We start from the raw sequence: 23,622 nt of genomic DNA on the forward strand, positions 1-23,622 counted from the left end.
TTTCTTTTCTTGGTATGGTGGAATATTATGGAAAGTTCATTAAAAATTTAGCAAGTAAATCCGGTGGTTTAAGAGATCTTTTAGGAAAAAACAAAGAATTTAAGTGGTCGGATGAATGTCAAAGGGAGTTTGATGATATAAAGAAAGATTTAGTTGCTGCTCCAGATTTGCAAGCAGTTGTTCCGTTTGAGGAGACTTATGTAATTACTGATGCAAGTTCAAAGGGATTGGGAGCAATTTTGAAACAAAGAAAAAATGGACAAGAGAAGCTTATTGCCTGTGCTTCAAGGAGTTTGAGAGGTGCAGAACTGAACTATTCGGTCATTGAGAAAGAAGCCTTGGCTATATTGTGGGCTTTAAGGAAGTTCAGGAATTTTCTGTGGGGTCTAAAATTTTAAGTTTGTACCGATCATAAACCCCTAAGAGAGATTTTCATGGTGAAAGGTTTGGATAATGTTTCTTCAAGAATCAGAAAATGGGTTATTAGTCTACACGAATTCAGTTTTGACATGAACTATATACCAGGTGTAGAGAATGTATCTGCGGATTGTCTTTCACGTTTGGTTGATGACTCTCAAGGTGTTGTTTATGAGGAAGTCGACTGTGAAGGTGAGGTAAATGTATGTGAAATTACTTCAGGTGTTATACTTAAAGAGGAATGGTTGGAAGAGAGTAGTAAAGATTGTGAGATAAAAAGTGTAATTTCTTCAGTTACATGTAATTCTGATTTTGAAAAAGATTTATCTAAAGTGTGGCATTTGATTAAAAATGAGTTGTCTGTGGAGAATGGTATCCTTTTAAGGGGCTCAAAGTTGATTCCACCGATCTCTTTGAGGAAAAGGTTGATTGAAGAGGCTCATCAAGGTCATATGGGAATTGTAAAAACTAAGGAAAGGATTTGTTGTTCTTTTTGGTGGCCAGGGATGGATTTGGAAATTGAAAGGGAGTTGAGGGAATGTTTACAATGTAAAATAAGTGATAAATCTTAGTTTCTCGCACTGCTCCCATGATTTGTCGTAATCTTCCTAATGGACCTTGGGAAGACATTGCCATGGATATTGTGGGTCCACTTTCGGGTGAACATCGAACTCCTTATTTGATTGTTGTGATTGATCTTTACTCAAGATGGGTTGAGATTTCTTCTGTTTCAGAGGTAACATCTTCATGTGTCATAGACTTTTTTAAAGAAATTTTCAAAAGAGAAGGTTTTCCGAAAACTCTTTTGTCAGATAATGGTCCTCAGTTTTGCTCAGGTATGATGTCAGATTTTTTGTTATCGTGTGGAATACAACATAAAAGATCATCGGTTTATCACCCAGAGACCGATGGAACCGTGGAAAGGTTTAATAGGGTGATAAAGGAAAATATTCAACTTTCTAGGGTTAATGCGTTAGATTAGGAAGGAAGAATTACAAAAGTGTATTATGGCGCATAGGTTTTCTCCTCAGATGACTACCATGAAAACGCCATTTGAATTATTCAAAGGAAAAACTCCTAATACTAGTTTGAGTCCGGCATGGATGTTCTGGGGCAAAGGGGTTAAGGATAATAGTATTGGTGATTGGAGACTTAGAGAGTTAAAATTGCGTTTAAAAAATAAGTTGTGTTTTGATGAAAGAAAAAGGGTAAAAGAAGGAAAAGTTGCAGTTGGAGATGAAGTAAAGGTCAGAGCACCAGTAGGTTCTTTGTCCTGGTCTAAATACTCTTCTCCCATGAAGGTTATCAAATGTTTTAGTAATTCTCTGAAATTGGAAAATGGAAAGATTTGGAATTTAAATCGTGTTGCTATTGTTAAAAAATGCAATCCTAATATGAATTCTAGTGTACAACATTCTATCTCTTCTAATAGTTCTGTGGTATCTCGAAATAGATCTAGCACACGTGTAAAGAAAATTCCATCTTATCTTAAGGATTATGCTTTATGAAAGTTTCATTACATGTTCTTGTGCTATGTACATTACTCTGCATTAAGTTTTATTCTGTTATACTGATACTTGCTTTGTGAAGCTGTTTTTATTTGTATTTTATTTGCAAGTTCTATCTTGTTATAACAAAGAAGATGTGTAGTATTCTCTTTATATGTATTGTATGTCTGTACCTTGGAACCTAGAATGTTTAGATGATGAATATTCTTGAAGTGATCAGTTGCTGCCTGGTAGCTGATGGTTAGGGTGTTTATGAATAAACCTTGTTTTAACCTCCATTGTACTTATACATTTATTTACAACTTTTCACACTATACAATTATTCTCTCTAGAGGATATAAAAATGTACTTACCAACTGAAGCTAAAACTTGAAATTGATTATTTTTTAGCAAACTGTTCCGGTAAAGGCCATCATATAGGTATACTTTCTAACTTTGAGGACCATTTTCCAACCTTCTTGTTTTAACCTACCACTGACTTTGGAAATTTGAAAACCAAACATGCATTTAGGTTGTTTGTACCTGTACTGTATCATTGATAATTAACCTACAGCTGATTTGTCACTTCAATAAACGTGTGCTGTGTATCCAAATATTTTTGGAGAAGCTCAATAGAGTATCCATGACTACTAGGGCCATGAGTGTAGCCAGTCACCATGCAGACTTATAAGAACAACCTGACATCTCACAAACTCTCCTCTGGTCTGTACTCACTACATATAAGTGTTGGAGGAGTGACAGAACCTGACAGAACTTACCAGAGGGTTTTATGTAGGCGTGAGCAGAACTCATGAAATTTGACTCCCTGGAATTACGCAGAGTTACATAAAAACTTTGCGAGTTTATTCGGAGTTCCGCCAACGACGGATATACGCACGCTGCTCTGCTGGCATTGTGATTTAGAGCTGGGAGCGCATTCCACGCTGAAAAGTCAGTGCAAACTGCACCACACGGCGCAGCTACTTACGTTCATTTTGCTGCTGCTCGAGTAGATTTTCTTTAAAAGGACGTTATAGGTGTCTATCGGAAGAACAAGTTACTTACCTTCGGTAATGCTCTTTTGGTAGAAACTATCTAGCCACAGATTCCCCATTGATCCTCCCATTCTGCCCGTTCTGTGATTGGAATTTATCCATTTAGATGATCCCAAGTCTAAGAATATGCACATTGGTCACAATCAATTTTCTCCTGGGGCTCTGTATTCGGGGGTGCAGACTGCTCCACAACCAACTGACGTCAGTACACAGAGGTGGCACCTATATAGGATCCAGACATCACTTCCGGTCCTAAACAGCGCCAGCGCCAGCGTAGAGCTGCACAGCTCCACCTGATGGCCCGCCGAGTTACTGCTGAAATGTTTCCGTATCCAGTCTGACACCCAGGAAATTTTCAAAAGGTGAGAAATGTGCAGCTAGAAAAGTGAATGCATTAAGCTTGACAGTCCTTTTCAATATATTGCTCTAACTATCATTAAATGGACACAAGGTAAGCAGGATCTATAAACTATTTATGAAAACGAACTCCACAATTATTAAAACAGTAAAACAGAAACAAAATGGAACTAGGTGGGAGCAAAACATAACTACCAAGTTCTCAGGACTCCTGGACAAATACATGGAAATCAACTAATACTGCTAAACTGCTCCACCATATTCAAATGTAAATTTTGAAGTATGCACTACTCCTTATGGATTTCCAATAAGCTTTTCAATGTGGGTATGATCTGTAAGAATAATTGCTGGAACTATATTGATGCAAACAGAGATACTGAACACATTCTTTAATTGCAAACTTACACAGGTGTTTCAGAAAGATATTGAGCTGACTAGCAATACCATTTTCAGAGTAGTAATCAGCTAAACATTATTAATGTATCTATTGGAGTTATGAGTCTAAATCCCCTACCGACCTGCAACGTCCGGGTGCTATCCCTCCTTGATGTACTGTCCAACTTGGGTTTTAAGTGCATCTTGTGAATGAAAAAGCTCTGAAAAAAGTATTCTACGACATGTGGTATGCCTGGGTTTGCTTCACAAGGAGCAAAGACAACACAGTATTTACTAAAGCCTTTGACTTGGTCTTAACTCAGCAAGACAGCTTTGGTCTAAGCTCTCAATATATAAAAGTGGAAGCCCGCTTAAATCTAATACTAGAAGAAACTAGCTATTCAAACTCAGCATGTCTGCAATTGTTTTATCCAAGTCAGACTTACCTTTTCCTACAGATGGATAGGCAAAGCTTCCACAGTTTCGACCCTTTCTCCATGTGCACCCTATGCTTCTCACTTCTCATCATATATCCTTCTTTTTCATTATTTTGACTCTTGGGTCACTGATTCTCCACTGCGAGTAACTAAAAACCCTACTTAACTAGAAAAAGTATTCTACGTGACAAACCAAAACTCACACATCTAATGGTCAATCTAATTATAACCAGTCTTAACTGTAATGACCTGATTAAATTATTGTGGTGCCCATGTTTTGTGATTCCTTGCTTTTTACTTTTATATACTTCAATATTTGAACTAAAACCCTTTTTTTTTAACAAGCTTGGCAGAACCAATAGTACCCACCTATGTCACTGGGAAACAAAAATGCTGGGCATGTCAAAACTTATACTTTCTTGTTTTTCCAATTGGCAAAAAAAACCATTGCAAAATGGCCACTGTGTGTACGCGCATAAGCACAGTGGTTCTCTTATTTTTCTTTCTGCTTTATCAATAACCATTTCAGGGTGGAGGCCATGCATGCAATTTCCATGCACTGTGACTGTTTTGCAATGCTAGTAATTTCATAAGATAAAACATTACACAATGACCAACGCATACACGCACCTAATGAAAGCCATCTTGCATTTGTTTAAAAAACATTTAAAAAATGGCCACCTGACACTGTATCAGTGGTGGACGGCAGCGCTGGAGGTGGGTGGGAGTGGAAGGAGTAGTTTCTGTCCTGTAACTCCAGTTCTGTAGTAGGGGTATCTCTGTTATAGTCATAATCTAGTGAATAGTCCCGCCCATGTGCGAGGACCACGGCAATCAAAAATAATCTCTTAAGTTGTCAGAAAATTGCAGAACTGCAAAGACACTTAAGAGAAAATTTAAAGACAAATAATGCAGCCTATATCCACAGGCTACACTGTCCAGTACTTCAACTAGAAAACTCCACCAAAAATCCACAAACAGCAAAGCCTGTCCAGATTTCCCTTGCTTTAACTGCAAAACCCCTCAGAAATGATAGAGAGGAAGGCATGGACAGACAAGCCCCATAGGCTGCCATTATGTGGCTTAAATAGGATACTGTGCCTTTAAGAGAACCTTCCAGAACTTTCTCCCAGTATCCCAGAATGCATAGCAGGTCCAACTTACTTTCAGTTCTTTTTGAAGGCGTAATACGCCAGACCTGTCGCATTCCTTAAAGGAACATTTCTCTCCACCGGGGAGGCGGGAGGGCGCTTATGACTATAACAGAGATACCCCTACTACAGAACTGGAGTTACAGGACAGAAACTACTCCTTCTGTAGTAGGGGATCTCTGTGTATAGTCATAATCTAGTGAATAGAATGGCAAGCCCATCCCCACACCAAAGCGGCGGTGGAGAAAAGATAATTAACACCACTATTGTGCGAACAGATTTCGCAGTGAAGCCTGTCCAACCTGAGCGTCTGCTCTGGCATCAGTGTCCAGGCAGTAATGCTTAGCAAAGGTATGAACCGACTTCCAAGTGGCCGCCTTGCAGATTTCTGCAATCGGAACATTACGGAGCAAGGCTGTCGTGGCAGCTTTGCCCCTGGTGGAATGAGCCTTAGGCTTACCTCCTAAGGTCTTATTAGCTTTTTGGTAACATAGCTGTATGCAGGACACAATCCACCTAGAGATAGACTGCTTAGAGGTCGCAAGACCCGTCCTGACTGATCCATAATTGATAAACAATTGGTCAGACCTACGAATATCTTTGGTCTTATCCAGATAAAATTTCAATACCCTCCTAACATCCAGGGAATGTAACGACCTTTCCGCTGGAGACGAAGGATTCTGAAAAAACGTAGGCAAAGTTATGGTCTGGTTAACATGAAAATCAGAAATAACCTTGGGAAGAAATTTAGGGTGAGAACGCATAACAACCTTAGCAGCATGAAATACAGTATAAGGTTCTTGGCAACACAACGCCGATGTAATGGCCACGAGGAACGCCGCCTTCCAGGACAGGTGCTGCAACGAAGCCTTATGAATAGGTTCAAAAGGTTCCTTCATCAATCTGGACAGCACCACATTCAATTCCCATGAAGACGAAGGAAGCCTGACAGGAGGGAAAACTTTCTTCAAGCCTTCCAAAAAGTCTTTGATCACAGGGATCTGGAAGAAGGAAGTCTGTGAAGGGCATTTCCTGTAGGCAGTCAAAGCAGCAAGATGAACCTTAATAGAATGGACATTAAGGCCAGACTGCGCCAACTGATGAGTATAAGGAAGGATGACATCTTCCTTACATGTCGTCGGGTCATAGTTCTTGGATTTGCACCAGATACAAAACCTCTTCCACTTGTACGCATAAGAAGTCCTAGTGGAAGGTCTCTTAGACTCCTTCAGTATGTCCATACAATCTGCAGGAAGATTCAAATGGCCATGCTGCCAAACTCAAAGACGAGAGGTTGGGGTGCAACATCAGCCCCCCGAACTTCGTGAGAAGGTCCGGCCTGCACGGCAGCCGCATGTGAGGAAGGAGAGACCGGTGAAGCAGGTCCGTGAACCACCACTGTCTGGGCCATTCCGGGGCAATCAGTATCATCCGCGCCCTGGACTGGGACAGCTTGATGAGAACCGTCGGAATCAGGGGAATGGGTGGAAAAGCGTACAGAAAGCTGTTCGACCAGTTGATCCATAATGCATTCCCCAGCGTCCCCGGCTGGTAGTACCTGGAGGCGAAGTCTCGGCATTTGCTGTTTTCGGCGGTAGGGAACAGATCTACGTCTGGAGTCCCCCACCTTGCGAAGACTTCTCCTAGTACTTCGTCGTTTATGACCCATTCGTGGTTTTCCTGAATCAGTCTGCCCAGTGCGTCTGCCTGAACATTCTGCACACCTGGCAGATGGGTAGCCGTTATCGTCAGCCCTCGAGCCAGAAGCCAGTGCCAGATCGCCTGCGCCTCCTGCGACAGGGTGCGCGATCTCGAGCCCCCCTGCTTGTTGAGGTAATACATCGTGGTCGTATTGTCCGTCTGTACAAGCAGAGAGTCGGTCTGGAAGGACGGGTGAAAAGCCTTCAGTGCCAAGTGAACAGCTCTGAGTTCCAGGAAATTGATGTGGTACGTGGACTCCGTCGGGGACCACGTTCCCTGTATCTGTAAGTCTCCGGAGTGCGCTCCCCAGCCCTGGAGAGAAGCATCCGTCACGATAGTCTGAGTGGGAATGTCCTTGTGGAAGGGAACCCCTCTGAGGAGATTCTCCGCTGAACACCACCACTTCAGAGACTGAATAGCATGCAGAGACAGTCGTATCTTGTCGTCCCAAGATCCTCTCTTCTGATCCCACCGATCCTCCAAGCACTCCTGCAGCGGTCTCATGTGCAGCCGCGCATGTGGCGTCAGGAAGATGCAAGAGGCCATCGATCCCAGTAGAGAAGACACCGTCCTCACTGTCGTGGACGGAGAGGTCATAAGAGCCTGAGCCTTCCGAAGCAGTGATAACCGTCGCTCTTCCGAAGGAGACACGCTTGCCGACAGTGTATCGATGGAGGCCCCCCAAGTACTGAATGCACTGGACCGGAGTCGGGACAGACTTGGATATGTTGATGTGCAACCCCAGCTTGTTCATTAAAACGCACGTCTTCTGGAAGTGTGCTTGCGCTTCCGTGAAGGAGGAGGCCTTGATCAACCAGTCGTCCAGGTACGAGTAGACAAACACCTTGTTCTTTCTTAGGTGTGCGGCTACCACTGCCATGCACTTTGAGAATGTCCTCGGCGCAGACTTCAGTCCGAATGGCAGTACTGTGTATTGATAGTGATTGGCGCCGACTTGGAACGGCAGGAACTTCCTGTGTTTGTGTGCAATGGGCACATGGAAGTACGCATCCTGGAGGTCTATGGCACACAGCCAGTCTCCCCGTTGCAGCTGAGGATAAATCTGATGCAATGACAGCATGCGAAATTTTTCTCTGCGAATCCATTTGTTCGCTTGTCGCAAATCCAGAATGGGCCTGAACTCGTTCTTGTCCTTTTTTCGAACCAGAAAGAACCTGGAGTACAGACCTCTTCCTCTTTGAGACAGAAGTACGTCTTCTATCGCCCTTTTCCTTAACAGGATATCGGCCTCCGCCTGGAGCTCTCGCAGTTGATACTGTGAGCCGACCGGAGGAATCGATGGAGGCGGGCTGGTGAACCGAAGACTGTATCCATTGCAAAAAATATTCAGCACCCACTTGTCCTGAGTAATTTTTCTCCACTCTGCCAGAAAAAATTGGATGCTTCCCCCCACCGGAGCGGGTAACAGTTGTAGGGGAAGTAAGTGCTCAGGGCCTAGACCCGGCCTGGCCCTTAGTCGCTGGGGCCGACTGATGGCCGCCTCTGCCTCTCTGGCGCTTCTGGAATGGTCTTCTGAACTGCTGCTGTTGTTGTTGCTGCTGTTGTCCAGAAGACTGGCCACGCCCTCTGCCTTGACCACCGAACCGACGTTGGAACGGACGGTACGACTTCTTGGTCTCCTTGGGCTTCTCCAAACCCACCGCTGTGAGCGTTTCGGCCTCCGCCTTCATGCGGGCCATTTCATCATCAGCGTGCTTCCCGAACAGGGTTTCGCCAGAGAATGGCAGATTGGCAACCCTTTGCTGAGCGTCCGGTTTCAGAGACGTAAGGCGGAGCCATGCATGTCGTCGCTGGTTAATTCCGTGGCAGAAACCATGCGCCGCCAGTAGAGAAGAGTCGGCTGCAGCGCTGATGACTTGATTCGCCACCAACATCCCTTCGTTTAGCACCTCTTGGAAGTCTTCCCGCTTGTCCCGTGGTAGGAGATCCACAAACTGTTGAAGGGATTCCAAGAGGGCTCTGTCATACCGACCCAACAAGGCAGTGGCACTAGCTGCCTTCATTGAGGTCGCCAAGGTCCCACAAACTCTTCTCCCAGACGAATCCAACCACCTAGATTCCTTATCTGGTGGAACTGTGGAGGAAGGTGTGGTGGCATCCTGTTTGCGCGCCGCCGTCACAATCACCGAGTCTGGAGGGGGCTCCATCCTTAGAAAGGCCGGGTCCGAGTCCGGAGCCCGGTACTTCTTCTGCAGTCTGGAAGGTGCCGCCTTAGTCACCGCTGGAGTGAGGAAAAGATCCATGGCCGGTTCTTCCAGACCCGGCACCAGTGGCAGTAACGGCCGAGACAAATGCTTCTGGTGGAGCGTCTCGAAGATGACTGATGTCTTGGGAGTGGGCACCGTCAAAGTAATGCCCAATTTCGCCGCACCACGTAACAGTACGTCCTGGAAGGACACCAGATCATCGATCGGTGAAACCCTCGTGTCCGGCGAATCCGACAAGGTCGGGGAGTAGTCCCTGGTCCCAGACGACCGGGTCCGTGAACGAGACCTGTGTCTCCTGTGGCGCCGTCTAGATCGTGTGGAAGACCTGTGACGCGAACGTTCCCTTCTCCGGAGCGGGAGCGCGACCTCCCAGCACGTGGGCGCTCCACCGGTTTCCGTGGAGGCGTCTTCCGTGGCCTATCCTGGGGCTTCGGAGTAGGCGTACCCTTAGGAGGTGTCGGAAGCAGAGGCAGCGACACCGACCTCGGTGGCCTATGAGGAGGGACCGACGGCGGAGGTTGCCCCGCAGGGGGTAGCGGAGGAAGGGAAGGGAGCGGCGGATTAGCCGGAGGGGCCTCCTTCGGTAGAGGTGGAGGGGTTGCAGGCCTTGGCGGTGTATATACCACCGAGTACACCGTGCCCGTTGACTTCTTTGAGGGAGGGGCCTGTGATCCAGACCCTCCAGAGCGTGAGCGACGTCTCCGACGTCCTTCACCAGATCCAGCGTGACTTTTGGCGCCAGAATCCCTCCTGCGCCGCTTAGAGGAGGTTGAGATCCTCGGTGACGCTGATCTCTTCCTGCTCGACGTCGAGCGTCGTTTTCCAGGCGTGGAACGGCGATCCCTCGAATCCGGCGTCGAACGCCGTCTCCTCGACGTCGAGTGTTTCTTCCTCGACGACGAGCGTCGCCCCCTCGACGACGAGCGGTCAGACCTCGATGGCGAGCGTCGACTCTTCCTCCTCGATGACCGTTTCCTCACAGTCCTCGACGCCGAGGATCCCCCCGACGGCGAACTGGTCGACGGCGACCGGCGGTGTCGCTTCGACGGCGAGCGCCTGTGCCTTCGTCGACGGCGATGCCTCGACTTTGACACCGACGTCGACGACGCCGTCGGCGGTGACCTCGACAGCAGCCTAGCCAGGCCTCTCGACGTCGATCTTCCACGCTGTCTCGACCCGGAGCCCCGGGGAGAAGGGGAACACACCGTCGTCATCCCTCTCGACGTCCTCGTCGATGCTATCGACATCGACGGAGACCGGGACCTTTTGCTGGTCTTCCTGCCTCTGGGGAGCCCCCCAGAGGCCTCAGCAGGGGCAGAGGGAGCCTTCCCAGCCTGCCCAGACCCACCTGCAGCCTGCAGTCGCCTCTCTTCCAGGCCTTGGAGCCTAATTTTTAGCCTTTCCCTCAGGGTCCTTGTAGAAAAGGTCTGGCAGATGTCACAATCTTCAGGGACATGCTCTTCAGGGAGGCAAAGAATGCAGACGTCGTGTGGATCAGTCTTGGCCTTCTTCCTTCCACATGCTGGGCACTTGTCGAAATAAGCAGGCATTTTAGATCCCTAAAAGCCTGAACAAACACACAGAAGTGAAAAGGAATTACCAAGAATCAACTGAGAACACTTTTAAATCCAAAAAGTGAACAAAAAAACTCCAATAAACCCTTGAAAAGGGAGAGCTCAATGCACCAGGGTCCTGTAAGCAGGAGCCGGAAAAAAGAACTGAAAGTAAGTTAGACCTGCTATGCATTCTGGGATACTGGGAGAAAGTTCTGGAAGGTTCTCTTAAAGGCACAGTATCCTATTTAAGCCACATAATGGCAGCCTATGGGGCTTGTCTGTCCATGCCTTCCTCTCTATCATTTCTGAGGGGTTTTGCAGTTAAAGCTAGGGAAATCTGGACAGGCTTTGCTGTTTGTGGATTTTTGGTGGAATTTTCTAGTTGAAGTACTGGACAGTGTAGCCTGTGGATATAGGCTGCATTATTTGTCTTTACATTTTCTCTTAAGTGTCTTTGCAGTTCTGCAATTTTCTGACAACTTAAGAGATTATTTTTGATTGCCGGGGTCCTCGCACATGGGCGGGACTATTCACTAGATTATGACTATACACAGAGATCCCCTACTACAGAAGCAGAGGTTACGTGTCTTTGATTCAGATAATGAAGACTTCCTATTAAACAAAGGCATGAAACTAATGAAGAAGGCAACCTACAAATCTTCCCACGACAGGCCGCATTATTCAATAGAGCTTAACAAAAAATAGTTTACTATGCAACCCCACTTGTATTCTTGTATTGAAGTTGTGCAATAAATACAAACAGCAGTGGGCATGATCTCATTATGGGGTTGGAGTCTTTTTGTGCTCACGGACAATTAGCAGAGAAAAGATCAGGAGTAAGTGTGAAAATTAGAGGATTCTCTTTGGCAGGCACAAATAGCGGAACGTGAAAATTTAACTTTTCTGTAATTCAAGATCATTTCAATCACTTGGCAACATGAACGTTTAGGGAATACAATCCAGAACAGGGTAGCTGCCTAGATGCCTAAAGCTTGATATAGAAGCAGATATTAGCATTGGCATCAAAAATTAAACACCATCTCCATATCCACAATATTCACTAGGAGCCCTTTACAGTCAGATACTCACTATTTGAAAGTGTGCTTCCTTACCCAGGATGTATTTTATTTAACCAAAACGAACTGCACCATAACACTATATCAGCTGTTAATCAATTATGTTGTCTGTCTAATGGTTGGACAACACTCTCATTCTAGTTTAACCTAAGTAAAGAGAAGTCTTAGCTACAGCACTAGCCAAAAAGACACAAGCAGGGAACTAAGAAACCTAACACCTACAATTGACTGAGTTTCAAATCACCCCGTCTACATGATATCATGTATCAACGCAACAAGACTAAGTGTAAGATCTCGGATAATGTGGCCTCTAAAGGCTGCAAAAAAAATTAAAAAGCAAAAAAAGGGAAAATTAAGCAGCCAAATAATACTCAAAAGATCCCAATGAAGAAAGAAAAACCTTCTGAACCACATAACAAATCACTTTCTGGAGAACCTAACGGTCGGATACCTTGAAAGGAATAAATACAAAACGCAAATCTTCAAAGCCAAATTCACCTTCATAAGAACAGACACAGACCAAACCAAAACCAAACGAACAAAGCTATTTCAATTGGTTAAGCCTGTTACTGTTCTACCCTCGCTGTGGAACATACAAACGTCCAAAGTAAATGTATGTGGCACTCCGCTTTCTTCCAAGAGAAAGTGAAATAGATCAAACGTTACCTCCATCCATAAACAATTACAAAGAAATCTAAGTCATCCTGGGCCTCGTTTTGAGAAATAACCCATTCATATCTGATCAATCCCATTTCAAAGACCAAACTAATTTCATTTCTCTGAACTTATCCTCTCTTCTCTACTCAAAGAGATCAATTGGCTGGTGGTAGCCTATTAGCTGAAACTTACCAAACTCCTTAATAAATATAACCAGCAAAACCAAAATACATTTGAACTTTATCTTGGACACACTTACCTTGTGTAGTGAATATCCAGATTCAAAGATAATGGGAGGTAGCAAAAGTAGAAAAAACATGTTTGGCCGAAACATTTCTTCCTCCTAAAACATAGAACAGAAAGAATTCTTAGAGTACAAGAATTAACTGTTCTTTACGATCTACAAAAGCCATTTTATACTGCATTAAACATAAAGCAAAGTGACTGGTCAAAAATTAGGTCGCTAATGATATTACCTATAACATTGGTTTTTAGGAGGAAAATTATTAAGCAAAAATATGAAAAAGATTAAACTAACATTGTCAAATAATTTGCAAGCATCCCATTCCAATGCACTCCATTAAGTCACAGATATAATTTTCATTTATTAAGTTTGATTTTCTGGTGAACGAGTTACTTACCGTTAGTAACGCTTTGTCTGGTAGAGATTATCGAACCGCAGATTCCTCACATTAAAATAATCACCAGGCACCAGATTGAATCTGGAAAATCTTAAACAGTACCTCGGTGTACCGTTAGGTGACATTGATAAGCTCTGCAGTGGTGTCATCTGCGTGGGCAGTGACGTCCCGGTGCCTATATAAGCACCAACCCAACATCAATTTCTTTCGTGACTATTTACACGCAAAAAAGCGGGACAACATAAAACCAATACGTGACCAGTGTGCAGATTCCAAAGGAAGCTTTAGGGTAAGGAGCCCTGTTCGGAAGGATGAGAGGGTCGATGAGGAATCTGTGATTAGAAGATAGAGTCTGCAACAGGGAAAGTGTTAAAGAAGGTAAGTAACTTGTTCTTTTGATAAACACATCTAACAGCAAACTCCTCACCTCAGAATAGATACCCTAGCAACATCTCCCAGGAGGTGGGTCTGGAAAGTGGCTCAAACTAAAAAGTCCTGGTGGACCGACTGAGCAAAATGCCCGGCTCAACGGATCTGACAATCCAAGCAGTAGTGCTTCATGAATGTATGAAGTGACACCCACGTAGTGACGTGGCAGATGTCCGGTACAGGTACCCCGCGTGCCAATACAGTATCAGCGGCCATAGACATGGTGAAATGGGCCCGCAAACCCTCAGGAGGGTGGTTTGTAGCTAGTGCACAATAGCTCTTATTGCTCAGTGAAATCCATCAAGAGATGGTCCACTTCTGCACAGCCTTGCCTTTTTTCATTCCAGTGAACTTGATGAAGAGCCGAGTGTACACCTGATGGTCTTTGACGTGATCAGTGTAGAACAAACAAGCTCTCTACAGGTCCAGGTGATGGAGTCTCTCCTCTTCCTTCGAAGGATGAGGCAAGGCTAAAAAGGTAGGCAGAGTGATGCTAAAAAGGTAGGCAGAGTGATGCTCTGGCCACCATGAAAGGGGGTAACAACCTTAGGAAGGGAGAAGACAAACTTCCAAAGGACTAGTTTGTCAGGGAAAAAGCTAGTCTAAGGAGGGTGGAAAGACAGAGCTTGATGCTCACTGACCCTCCTGGTTGATGTAATGAGCACTTAAATGACTGTTTTGTGAGTCAAGAGCCACAGAGGACAGCTGTGTACTGTCCTGAAAGGAGAAAACTTCAGAAATATGAGGGCCAGGTGGGGTCCCACTGGAGCATCAGAAAGGCAGTAGGAGGAAACAAGTGCTGTAAACTTTTCAGGAACAGAGTCAAAATAGGTGACTTGAACAGACAAGGTAGGTGCGGCAACTGCAGGAAATGCAAAATGGCTGACACGTAACCCGTAACAGTGCCCCGGGCAAGTCCTTGCTGGGCTAGAGATAAAACGAACAGCAACACCTCCAACAGTGACGCAGAAAGGGGGTTCACATGACGAGAGGTACACCAGGCCACAAACTTATCCCAATGGCAGGAGTATAACATTTTAGTGGAGGGACATCTGGCTGTTAAGATGACATCAGAGACCTCAGGAGTAAGACTGAAAACTCTCAACTACTGCCACTCAATCTCCATGCACAGATCCCTGCCCTCCTGCTGCGGCAGGAGAGCCTCCCGAATGGGTATCCTGGTTAGAGGAATAATGCTCATACTCAGGGAGTTCGGGACATCATACTGTCCCACCCCAATCCAGTCACCAAGATGGCCAGTGGGATGCAGGAGGGCAGCAGATTCAGTGAGTCTCGCCGAAATCCAGCATTGAGGCTGAACCATCAGGATCATAGTCCGAATATCGTGGACTCTCTGCTCTGGGTGGTAGGCATGAAAATGACCTATAAGCAGAATTACTCAGACGAAAGGGAGTGTCTGAGAAAGAGTCAAGTGCAACTTTGGCATGCTGATAGTAAACCCCACTGAGTGCAAAAGGTTTGCCATAGTCTGGAGGTGGATGTCAATTGCAAGAAGCGAGCCAACACTCAACAGCCAGTCATCGAGATAGGGGAAGACTGGAACCCCATCCCTATGCCCCGAGCTCTAAAAATGAACTGCAACCACCACATCACTTTCATGAACACTCAAGGAACACTGGTGAGTACGAAGTTGAAAACAACAAACTGAACATGCTCTTGGCCAGAGGTGAACTGCAGATAATGGCTGTGGGCTCGCCAGGCATAGATTGTGAAAATAAGAATCCCGAAAATCCAACGTTACCATACAGTCTCGAGGGTCCAGGCTAGACAAGACCTGAGCCAGGGTGTGTATCTTGAATTTCTCTTTCCGTAGAAAGGTGTTGAGAGGGAACAAATCTGGGATAGGACGAAGTCCTTCGTCCTTTTTCAGCACCAGAAAGTATCAGAAATAGCATTCACAACCTACTTTTGATGCAGGAACCCTCTCAATTGGTCCTTTGGCCAAAACAGCTTGCTCTTCGCGGAGAAGGGAGAGGCAGCACTCTGAGGGTGTTCACAAATGGGAGGGCGTACCCCTTTGACACAACTGGAAGCAACCACTTGTCAGAGGTAAATGCAGACCATTGGGGCAGGTGGTGCCTGATCCTGCCACAAATGAGACATCTGTGATGGATGGAGGGTGTATTAAACAGGCTTAAAAGCTGCGGCTTGGGGTGTGGTACTGGACAGCTCGCCGGGCCTGGCACCAGCATTTTCTGTGGGATCCACAGCCCCTTCCATGAAAGTACTGGACAGGTTGCTGTACCAGTGGGAGCAAACACCCGTAGGTGCCCCAACGATGTCCACGGTAGGAGCGGAAGGTCTGCTGCTGAGGCCGGGCAGACAGAGAAATCTCAAGAGACCTGGTGGTGACCTGGCTCTTTCTCATAATAGCTTGAGCGGCGTGTCTGCTTTGTCACCAAATAGGCAGAAAAGACAGAAGGGCATGTTAATCAGGTATGCCTGGACATCGCCCAAGAACCCAGTGGACCGCAACCAGGCATGACAACTCAGTGCCACCGTAGATGCCATAGTATTCTACCTAGGGAGTCTGTTGTCCCCAGCCTGCACCCGATGATCATCCAAAAGGGCCTGGTTGAGGATAGTGTGTCCCTTCTCGAGAAGCAAGGGAAGCAGCTGTGCAACAGAGTCCCACCCTCCATGGGAGTAACGGCCCAAGAGGCATGCAGTGTTCACCGAATGCAAGGTTAGGCTGGTGGATGAAAAGAATGTACTTCCCACAGGTATCTAGCCTCTTGGGTTCTTGAATTGGATTCCCTGGCCGGTGGGGTGGAAGGGAAAGCATTTGGGTTGACCTCAGATGTTGAGGTGGGTCTCCTAGGATAGGCAATGGTGTCACACAATCCTGCAGTGCACAGGATCACAGGTGGAAGGTTTGGCCTAGGCCCTGAGGAGAACATTGGTGAGGGCTTCATTGAAGGGGAGCAAGAGCTCACCCAAAACCAGCTCCTGTGTGAAACAACTCAGTCAGGAGGTCTTGACCTTAATCGCCAGCAGCTGTAGGTCAAGGACCTCCACTGCCCAGTGGCATCACAGTGGCAAAGGATGCACCTTTTTTGGGAACTGGGCCAGAAGGGGAAGCATGTCAGACTTTGGGGTAGTTTCTAAACTATTGGCATCACAAAGCTCCTCGTACCAGTTTTCAGTTTGATATGGGTCCTTCTCTATTGGACCAAACTCTTCCTACTCATCTGCCCCTTTAGGGAGGGAGAGACTATCTAGTGGCGGGAAGTCCAGGGCTTGGGTAGAGCCTGATCTGTGCCGCCAATTACGTCGAACAGCGCCAGCTCTGAGTCAGGGATGAGGATAGGCTCTTCGTTGAGTGGCGCCAGAGGGGAGGGAGTTGGGGTGGAGAAGCCTGTGCAGGCGTCGGTCTGGATCTGGGGACAAATCCATAGTGCCGGGCTGGAGTCGGGGCAGACCCCCAAGCGATAACCCAGCAGGGGTACCTTGTGGCTCCGTGGGGCCCGAAGACACCCCGAGGGAGATGATGAACCAAAGATGGTATTCATAGTGTTGTAAAATTCTTTGAACTTGCCAAGTGTCACTGTGGGCAACTCAGAATAAAGTGGCGTGGGTCTTGATGTCGGCTTCGCAGGTGGAGTGAGGTCTAGCTGCATAGTGTTTGGGTGGCAAATCCAAAGAACACTTCAGATTCTTTTTGCGTTGCGTTTCTTGGACCTACAATACTTGGAGGAAGAGATCTTACCATGCAAAGATGAACATCTGAAGGAACGGCTCAGAGAGCAGGCCGAGATCTTCCATGGGAACAGGGCTGGGAACAGTGTGGAGCTTTCTTCTGCCATGCTGCCAGGAGCTTCATTGCTCACTCGAGAATCACCTTGGGATGCATCGACCTGCACTTGGCTCAGGCCTTGGAGTGGTGACCTGAACCCCGGCACCAGAAATAAACCAAGTGGAGAACAGAAACAGACATCTGCCTGTGACATAGCTCTCCGGATCCACACAGTTGGTGTGGAAAGGAACTGATGTCAGAGTGCCGGGATGGCACTTATATGGCACCATGACATCACTTCTGACACGGGTGATGCCAAAGGGGAGCCAATCAACGCTACCCACCGGCACCTAGAGGTACTGCTCAAGATGTTCAAGATTCTTTCTGACATCTACAGAATATTCTAAGACAAATAATCTACAGCTAGGTGTTTCTATCAGAAAAACCTTTTACTCAGTGCAAGCAGGTAAAGAGGAACAGACAGGTCAGGCAGGTTTATCATGATGGTCAAGAACCATTTCACTTTAGACAGCAACTCAATCAAGGTTGTGCTTTCCGATGAATTCTGCGATTTGAAATCACGACAGTGATTTAAAGGTAGTACATTCAATTCAGAATTGAAGTGCTCGCCGGAAGACTGTGTTTGTTAGGAAGTGACAAGAGAGCTTGTGTTCCCCTGACGGTTCACTGGTTGTGGCTAGACAACAGGAGGAGAGTAATGGTAACAAGAGGTTTCAGTCTTGATGTCTCAATTATCACTTACGTCAGCAACACAATATAGCCTTAAAGCCTGCCGTAGAGGGCTATACAGGCTATTAAAGGCCCTCTCCAGCGTTAAAGGCCCAAGCCGAAGGCAAGGGCCTTTAACAAGGGAGAGGAACTTTAATAGCCGGTACAGCCCAGCTACGAAGGGCTGTAAGGCTATTAGAACATTCTGCCACTAGAGGGCTGAATGTTCTAATAAAAAAAAACAAAGCCTTATGGGAGCGTGAGGGGATTGGAATCCCCTCTGGCTCCCTGAAGCCTTTGTTCACAGCCAGAACTGTGAACAAAGAAACATTGGAATGTTGGAGCTCCAGGCTTATACCAGCCATTATAAGACCGGCGCACTCCATTGTTTTCAATGGAGCTCCCAACTTTCCAATGTTTTAATTGTATTTAAGTGTTATACACTATGGAATACGACCCGGAATCCCGATTCTCCCTTTCACCAGCCACTGAACTCTTTTGATCTGATATGATGTGCTGCCCATAAAACCCAACACCGACTTAACATTTCTGAAAAACACAATACCAAGTTCATAAATTGAATCGCAAACATATGTTCTTGGAAAAGAACACCAAAAAACAATCACCACCTTAACTAAAAAAAATGTATTATAATTGTTGGAAAGTGAATTATTATGTGGTATGGCTGGGTAGCCTTAGTATGTAATATAACAATACCCCAAAGATGGTCCTTGGGTTCACACTAGTAAGTCCTTAGCTCTGTCCTGGTAGAAAAAGAGCAGTCAGGCTTTACTAGAGGAACATGTGTTAAGCATTGATGAGTACCAACACGGACGATAAGTAACTGACACAATTCGAGAGAAATCCGACACCAATTTATAAAAATATGTGTATTATTATCTTAATTTAGGCACCAAAATGAACGGAATAGCATACATATCACAGGAGGTCGAGATATTTTGAGCAATATTAAAACAATGCAGTAAAATACATGGATAAGATATTATCGCAGTCAATGGCAAAAACAACTGGTGATGTGGAACCCTTACAGGGTTAAGGTCATGCAGGCCTCAGACCAGGCCACAACAGTCGGATCAATTTTGCCTAGCTCGTGGAGTCGGGTGCAGAGTTGTTCTGGCTATCCTTGGTGCTGAACGGGAGTCGCGCTGGTGCGGATTTGACCTCTTACACAGTGTTGAAAGAAACATAATGCAAAAATACAACCGATACACAGCTGCTGACATCGTTTAATAGCTGCACGGTGTTCCCTGTAGATGCAGCGTCGAATGTGCGTATTGGTTACAGGAATGGTGATCAACAAGCCTTGGCAGTTGTAAGCACAGCAAAAAGGTACTAGAACTTTACTAGATCCGGGGGAGGGACATAGCTGCCTGAAACTTCAGGGAAGGCGAGACTACAACTCTCACAATGCACTGGACTACCTGGATTTGGTCGATCCAATGGAGGGCCCGATAGTCAGCAATTCTTTGGAACCCAGCAAGTGTTTTTACCTGCAGATTGCATGGGACTAGTTCCAATAGTCCTGGAAAGTCTGAGGGTGCTTCTGGCTTCCACAGGGGTTCCTCTATTCGAGAGTGCAGAGTTTTAGCCAAGGGCAAGGGTCATTCACTCAGTTCTAAGTCCGTTGACACAGGAACAGCGAATCCTTCTTTAGCTTTGGTACTGTGGGCTGTTGTCGGTGACTTGGGTCTCCTCTTGGTTCTTTCGTGATGCAAGTTGTTCAGATCTGAGGATCTGGTGTCAGGGGAGTCCCTTAATTCACAGATTTAAGGGAGTCAGAGATGTGGGAACTAGTAGCCAATGGGCTGCTAGTCCGCCCTGGAGGTGATCACATCCAGGGGTGTAGGTCACCTTTTCTACCCAGGACCCTCCATTCTGCCACTCCTAACGATGGCAGCAACCAACCTGTTGTGTACAGACAAGCGCTCACCCTGGAGGTGTGGCCAGCATTCTGGGGGTGTACACCTCCTTGCATGGCTAAATTCCTGCCTTCCCAGGTGCAACTGTGCCTGGGGCAGAGGGAGGGCTGGTTCCTTTCCTGTCGCCTTTGAAGTGCACTACCTTGATGTACCACTTCACTAGCTTGCGTGGGGTGTAGGGAGGCATGAGCTCCTTCCTGCCCAAGTCTTTGTTCTTGACTTCTGGGAGCACTCACACTGTCGAGCAGGAGGTCAGAATCGTGTTTTGGTGGCAGCAGGTGCGGAAAAGCATGGGCTGGCCAGCCAGAACACAGTACAGGTGGTGCAACCAGGTGGGCAACATCTAAGGTTGTCACCTGGGAGCATGCCACGTCACCCTGGGAGGGTCAGAGGTGAAAAGGTTTGTTGCTTGATACCAAACATGACATATTTCAGCAGTACCATAGGTGCTGCCAACTTCGAGAATCCCCTGAATCCCCTGTTATCCTATGGCCCGCTGACACTTACAGTAGTTTCCAATGGGGAATAACACTATAAGGACATATAGGCTTGCCCTTATATGTCCTCACCTTTAATACACTGCGCCTTGCCTCCTGGGCTGAGGAGGCCTACCTTAAGGGTGCCTGGCATATATTAAAGATGGTGCATTTGACTGTGCCACACATCATGAGGGCACAGTCGAGTTGAGCAGTTTGAACTGCTCCTGCATTCTTCAATGAGGCAGGCCTGTAAGCCTTCCTGTAGCCCTAGGAACCCCTTTACCACCCATGCCATGGGTACCACTGGTACTATGAACTAGGCACTTATAAGTGTGAATTGGGATTACTAATTCACACATAACAGTTTTAGGGCGAGAGCACTGGCACTGGAGTCTGGTTAGCAGGCTTCAGTGCCCCAAAAAAGTCGAAAACAAGCATCCAGCAGTTCAAATTGTAGCAAAAGGTGTGGGGGGGAGGTACCTCAAAGAGCCTTGTTTCTTACACTAATTGAAATACATTTTTGAAAATACACCTTAAAATTCCTCTTTTTGATTTTATGTACATATATATGTATGTTTGTATATGTATATATATCTATACATATATATACATATATATTCCTTACCAATATGATTTAAATAACCCTTGGAGAAACAAGCACTGGCGTTGCCAATAGGTTTCGCATTTGGAAAGTTGGAGCTATTGGTTTTGTAAATGACATTTTATATTTATATATTGTTATTGACAATGCCAATAACGATATATAAATATAAAATGTCATTTACAAAACCAATAGCTCCAACTTTCCAAATGCGAAACCTATTGGCAACGCCAGTGCTTGTTAATGCTTGTTTCAGTAGTTTCAGCTCTCTCCAAGAGTGCATGTTGTCTCCCTTCCTCCACCTAGCGCTATGTTCCTCTCTCCCATATATGCCTTTACCGAGGGCAATGTACGCACGAAGGTCTGTAAATGTACAAAAATGAAACACTATCAGTTTTGAAAATTTGTCCCCACTGTGATTCGTGTGTCAAGGATGTCTCAGTGTTACATAAACAGCCCCTCTCTGCTAACCCTTCACAGACTGCGGTGCCCCCTGGGCCCACCTCCATGTAATGAAGAAATACCCTCCCCCTCTTTCAAATGAGCCAGGGTGAGGCTGTAAGCCGGTCACTTTAGGCTGCAGAAGTGGCACTACCAGAAGCCCCCCGCCACACACGAGAGCACCCTGGTATTCTCACAGCGGGATGTTATTTGTCACAGAGAACACGGCTCCATGCTGGCGCCGCTCGGATAACAATCCGCAGTGACAGCACTAAAAGCGTTGTGTGTGTTTGTGCTGGGAGGCGGCGGGCTGGGGGCGGGAGGAGTGTTTCACCAGTGGATGGCTGGGGAAGCTTTAGTAAGCACAGTAAATGGGAGGCATGTCGCAGAGAGCGCACACCAGCCATCTCAAAATGAAGACACGACCAGGAGGAAGCAGCTTTAATGAAACTTTAAACTGGCAGCAGCAAATGCGTCTCAAAGCACACAAAACATGCTGCATTCTAAACAAATAATTAAATTAAAAAAACATATTGCCAACCGATGAAATAAAGGAAGCAAAAAACAGATGAAGCACTGTGTCCGGAGGAGTGTTTCACCAGTGGACGGCTGGGGAAGCTTCAGTAAGCGCGAAAGTGAAAGCATTTTGCTCGCGCTTGGAGATGAATGCCAAAGAAAAACAAGCCGAGCCACAGAAATGAAAGGAGCCTCAGCCATTGTTAAAGATAAACGCGTGGCAGGCGGATTAGGGAGATGTGCGGAGGGAAGCCGGATGGGGGTGGGAGAGCCTGGTGGGGAGCCACGTGACTCACATGCACTGTGGAAAAACCGCAGTGGTTTGACGAGTCGATCGAGCACTTGAATTTTCGCCTATTACATTCGCAAGCGAATGATAATAGGCGAAACCTAAAAAACAACACCACAATAACATTTTACCTGAAGGGGACACCCATATTTATAAAATAATACACATATCTAACACATCTGGCCTAAAAAGATGGCCTGTCAGAGGTAAACTTGCAAAACTCTAATGGTCTCAGGATAATCCTGCAACACCCTGGGATGCCACAGACCCAAAATACCATTGTGGAGCGTGCCACCATTGACGCATTACTGGTGCATGTCTTAGAGTACATCTTTTACCAGAAAGAATCAGGGGTGCTGTGCTGTAAGCAGCAGAGCGCTGGAGAGAGAGGTGTAGAAGGCGGCTTTATGGGGAAAATGTTTGACGCAGGTGAACAGTGTGCGCAGACAAATTGAGGGTGATCTGACTGACTTAGAAAGCAAATTGGCACACCTGGACAAACAGATCACGCAGCTTTCCCATAATATGGAGGAGGTCACTGTAGGGAAAAGACAGTTAGGAGACACGTGGCCGAGGATAGATAAATGTGTTCACATGCAATACGAACAAAGCCTGTTCCGGGAAGACGACACATCCGGGAAGCTGCTGGCCTGGCTGCTATAGAGAGACAACCCACACAGACATTTCGTCGCTACGCACGAAAGGAAGCCTGGATGCCATAGATAAAGAAGGCATAAAAGCAGCTAGCTCGACATATCCGCAGCTGGGGTTTGCCCATACGGGGGTGGGGCTCCCATCTGAGGGGAACTGAAGTGCTACCTCTCCGAGGTGAAGCTGTTTTGCCTTCACAATAGAGTAGCACCAGTCCTTAGAGAAACCACTAGAGCTGGAAGAACTTAAAGAGGCGTTCACATAACAGCCCCGGGGCAGAACTCGGAGTACGGATGGGCTACCTCTGGAGGTGCATCACGTACTGCCTCTCTATACTGCGGATGCTGCTGACAGGGTTCCTGGAAGCAAAAGAGAGAGAGGGGCGCTGCTGCCATCTACGAGAGAGAGAGTGATGGTCCTCTTCCCGTAAGAGGGCAGGGACCCATCGGCGCTGGTCTCCTAGAGGTAATGTTGATGCTAAATATCAATCTCAAATTACTGTGCAAGGTCCTGGCCACCAGACTCTTGAAGGTGGTAAGGAATTTGGTGCAGCTAACCCAACGGGATTTACTTCAACTAAGATACATAATATTCAGTGCCTCAACCATGTGATACTTGAGCTACCATCCTCAGTCTATGCCTATATAATCCT

General features: G+C 46.3%; 1 protein-coding gene across 1 annotated transcript in view; it reads right to left on the reverse strand.

The window, feature by feature from the left end:
- Nucleotides 1-23,622, reverse strand: part of SLC9A8 (solute carrier family 9 member A8) — a 409,071-nt gene that overhangs the window by 197,752 nt on the left and 187,697 nt on the right. Inside the window, exon 5 of the mRNA XM_078651847.1 lies at nucleotides 12,757-12,840. Coding sequence (XP_078507973.1) covers nucleotides 12,757-12,840 — 84 coding nt within the window. The remainder of the gene's footprint in view (nucleotides 1-12,756; nucleotides 12,841-23,622) is intronic.

The sequence above is a fragment of the Lissotriton helveticus genome, chromosome 7 (genome assembly GCF_964261635.1).
Source record: "Lissotriton helveticus chromosome 7, aLisHel1.1, whole genome shotgun sequence".
NCBI lineage: Eukaryota > Metazoa > Chordata > Amphibia > Caudata > Salamandridae > Lissotriton > Lissotriton helveticus.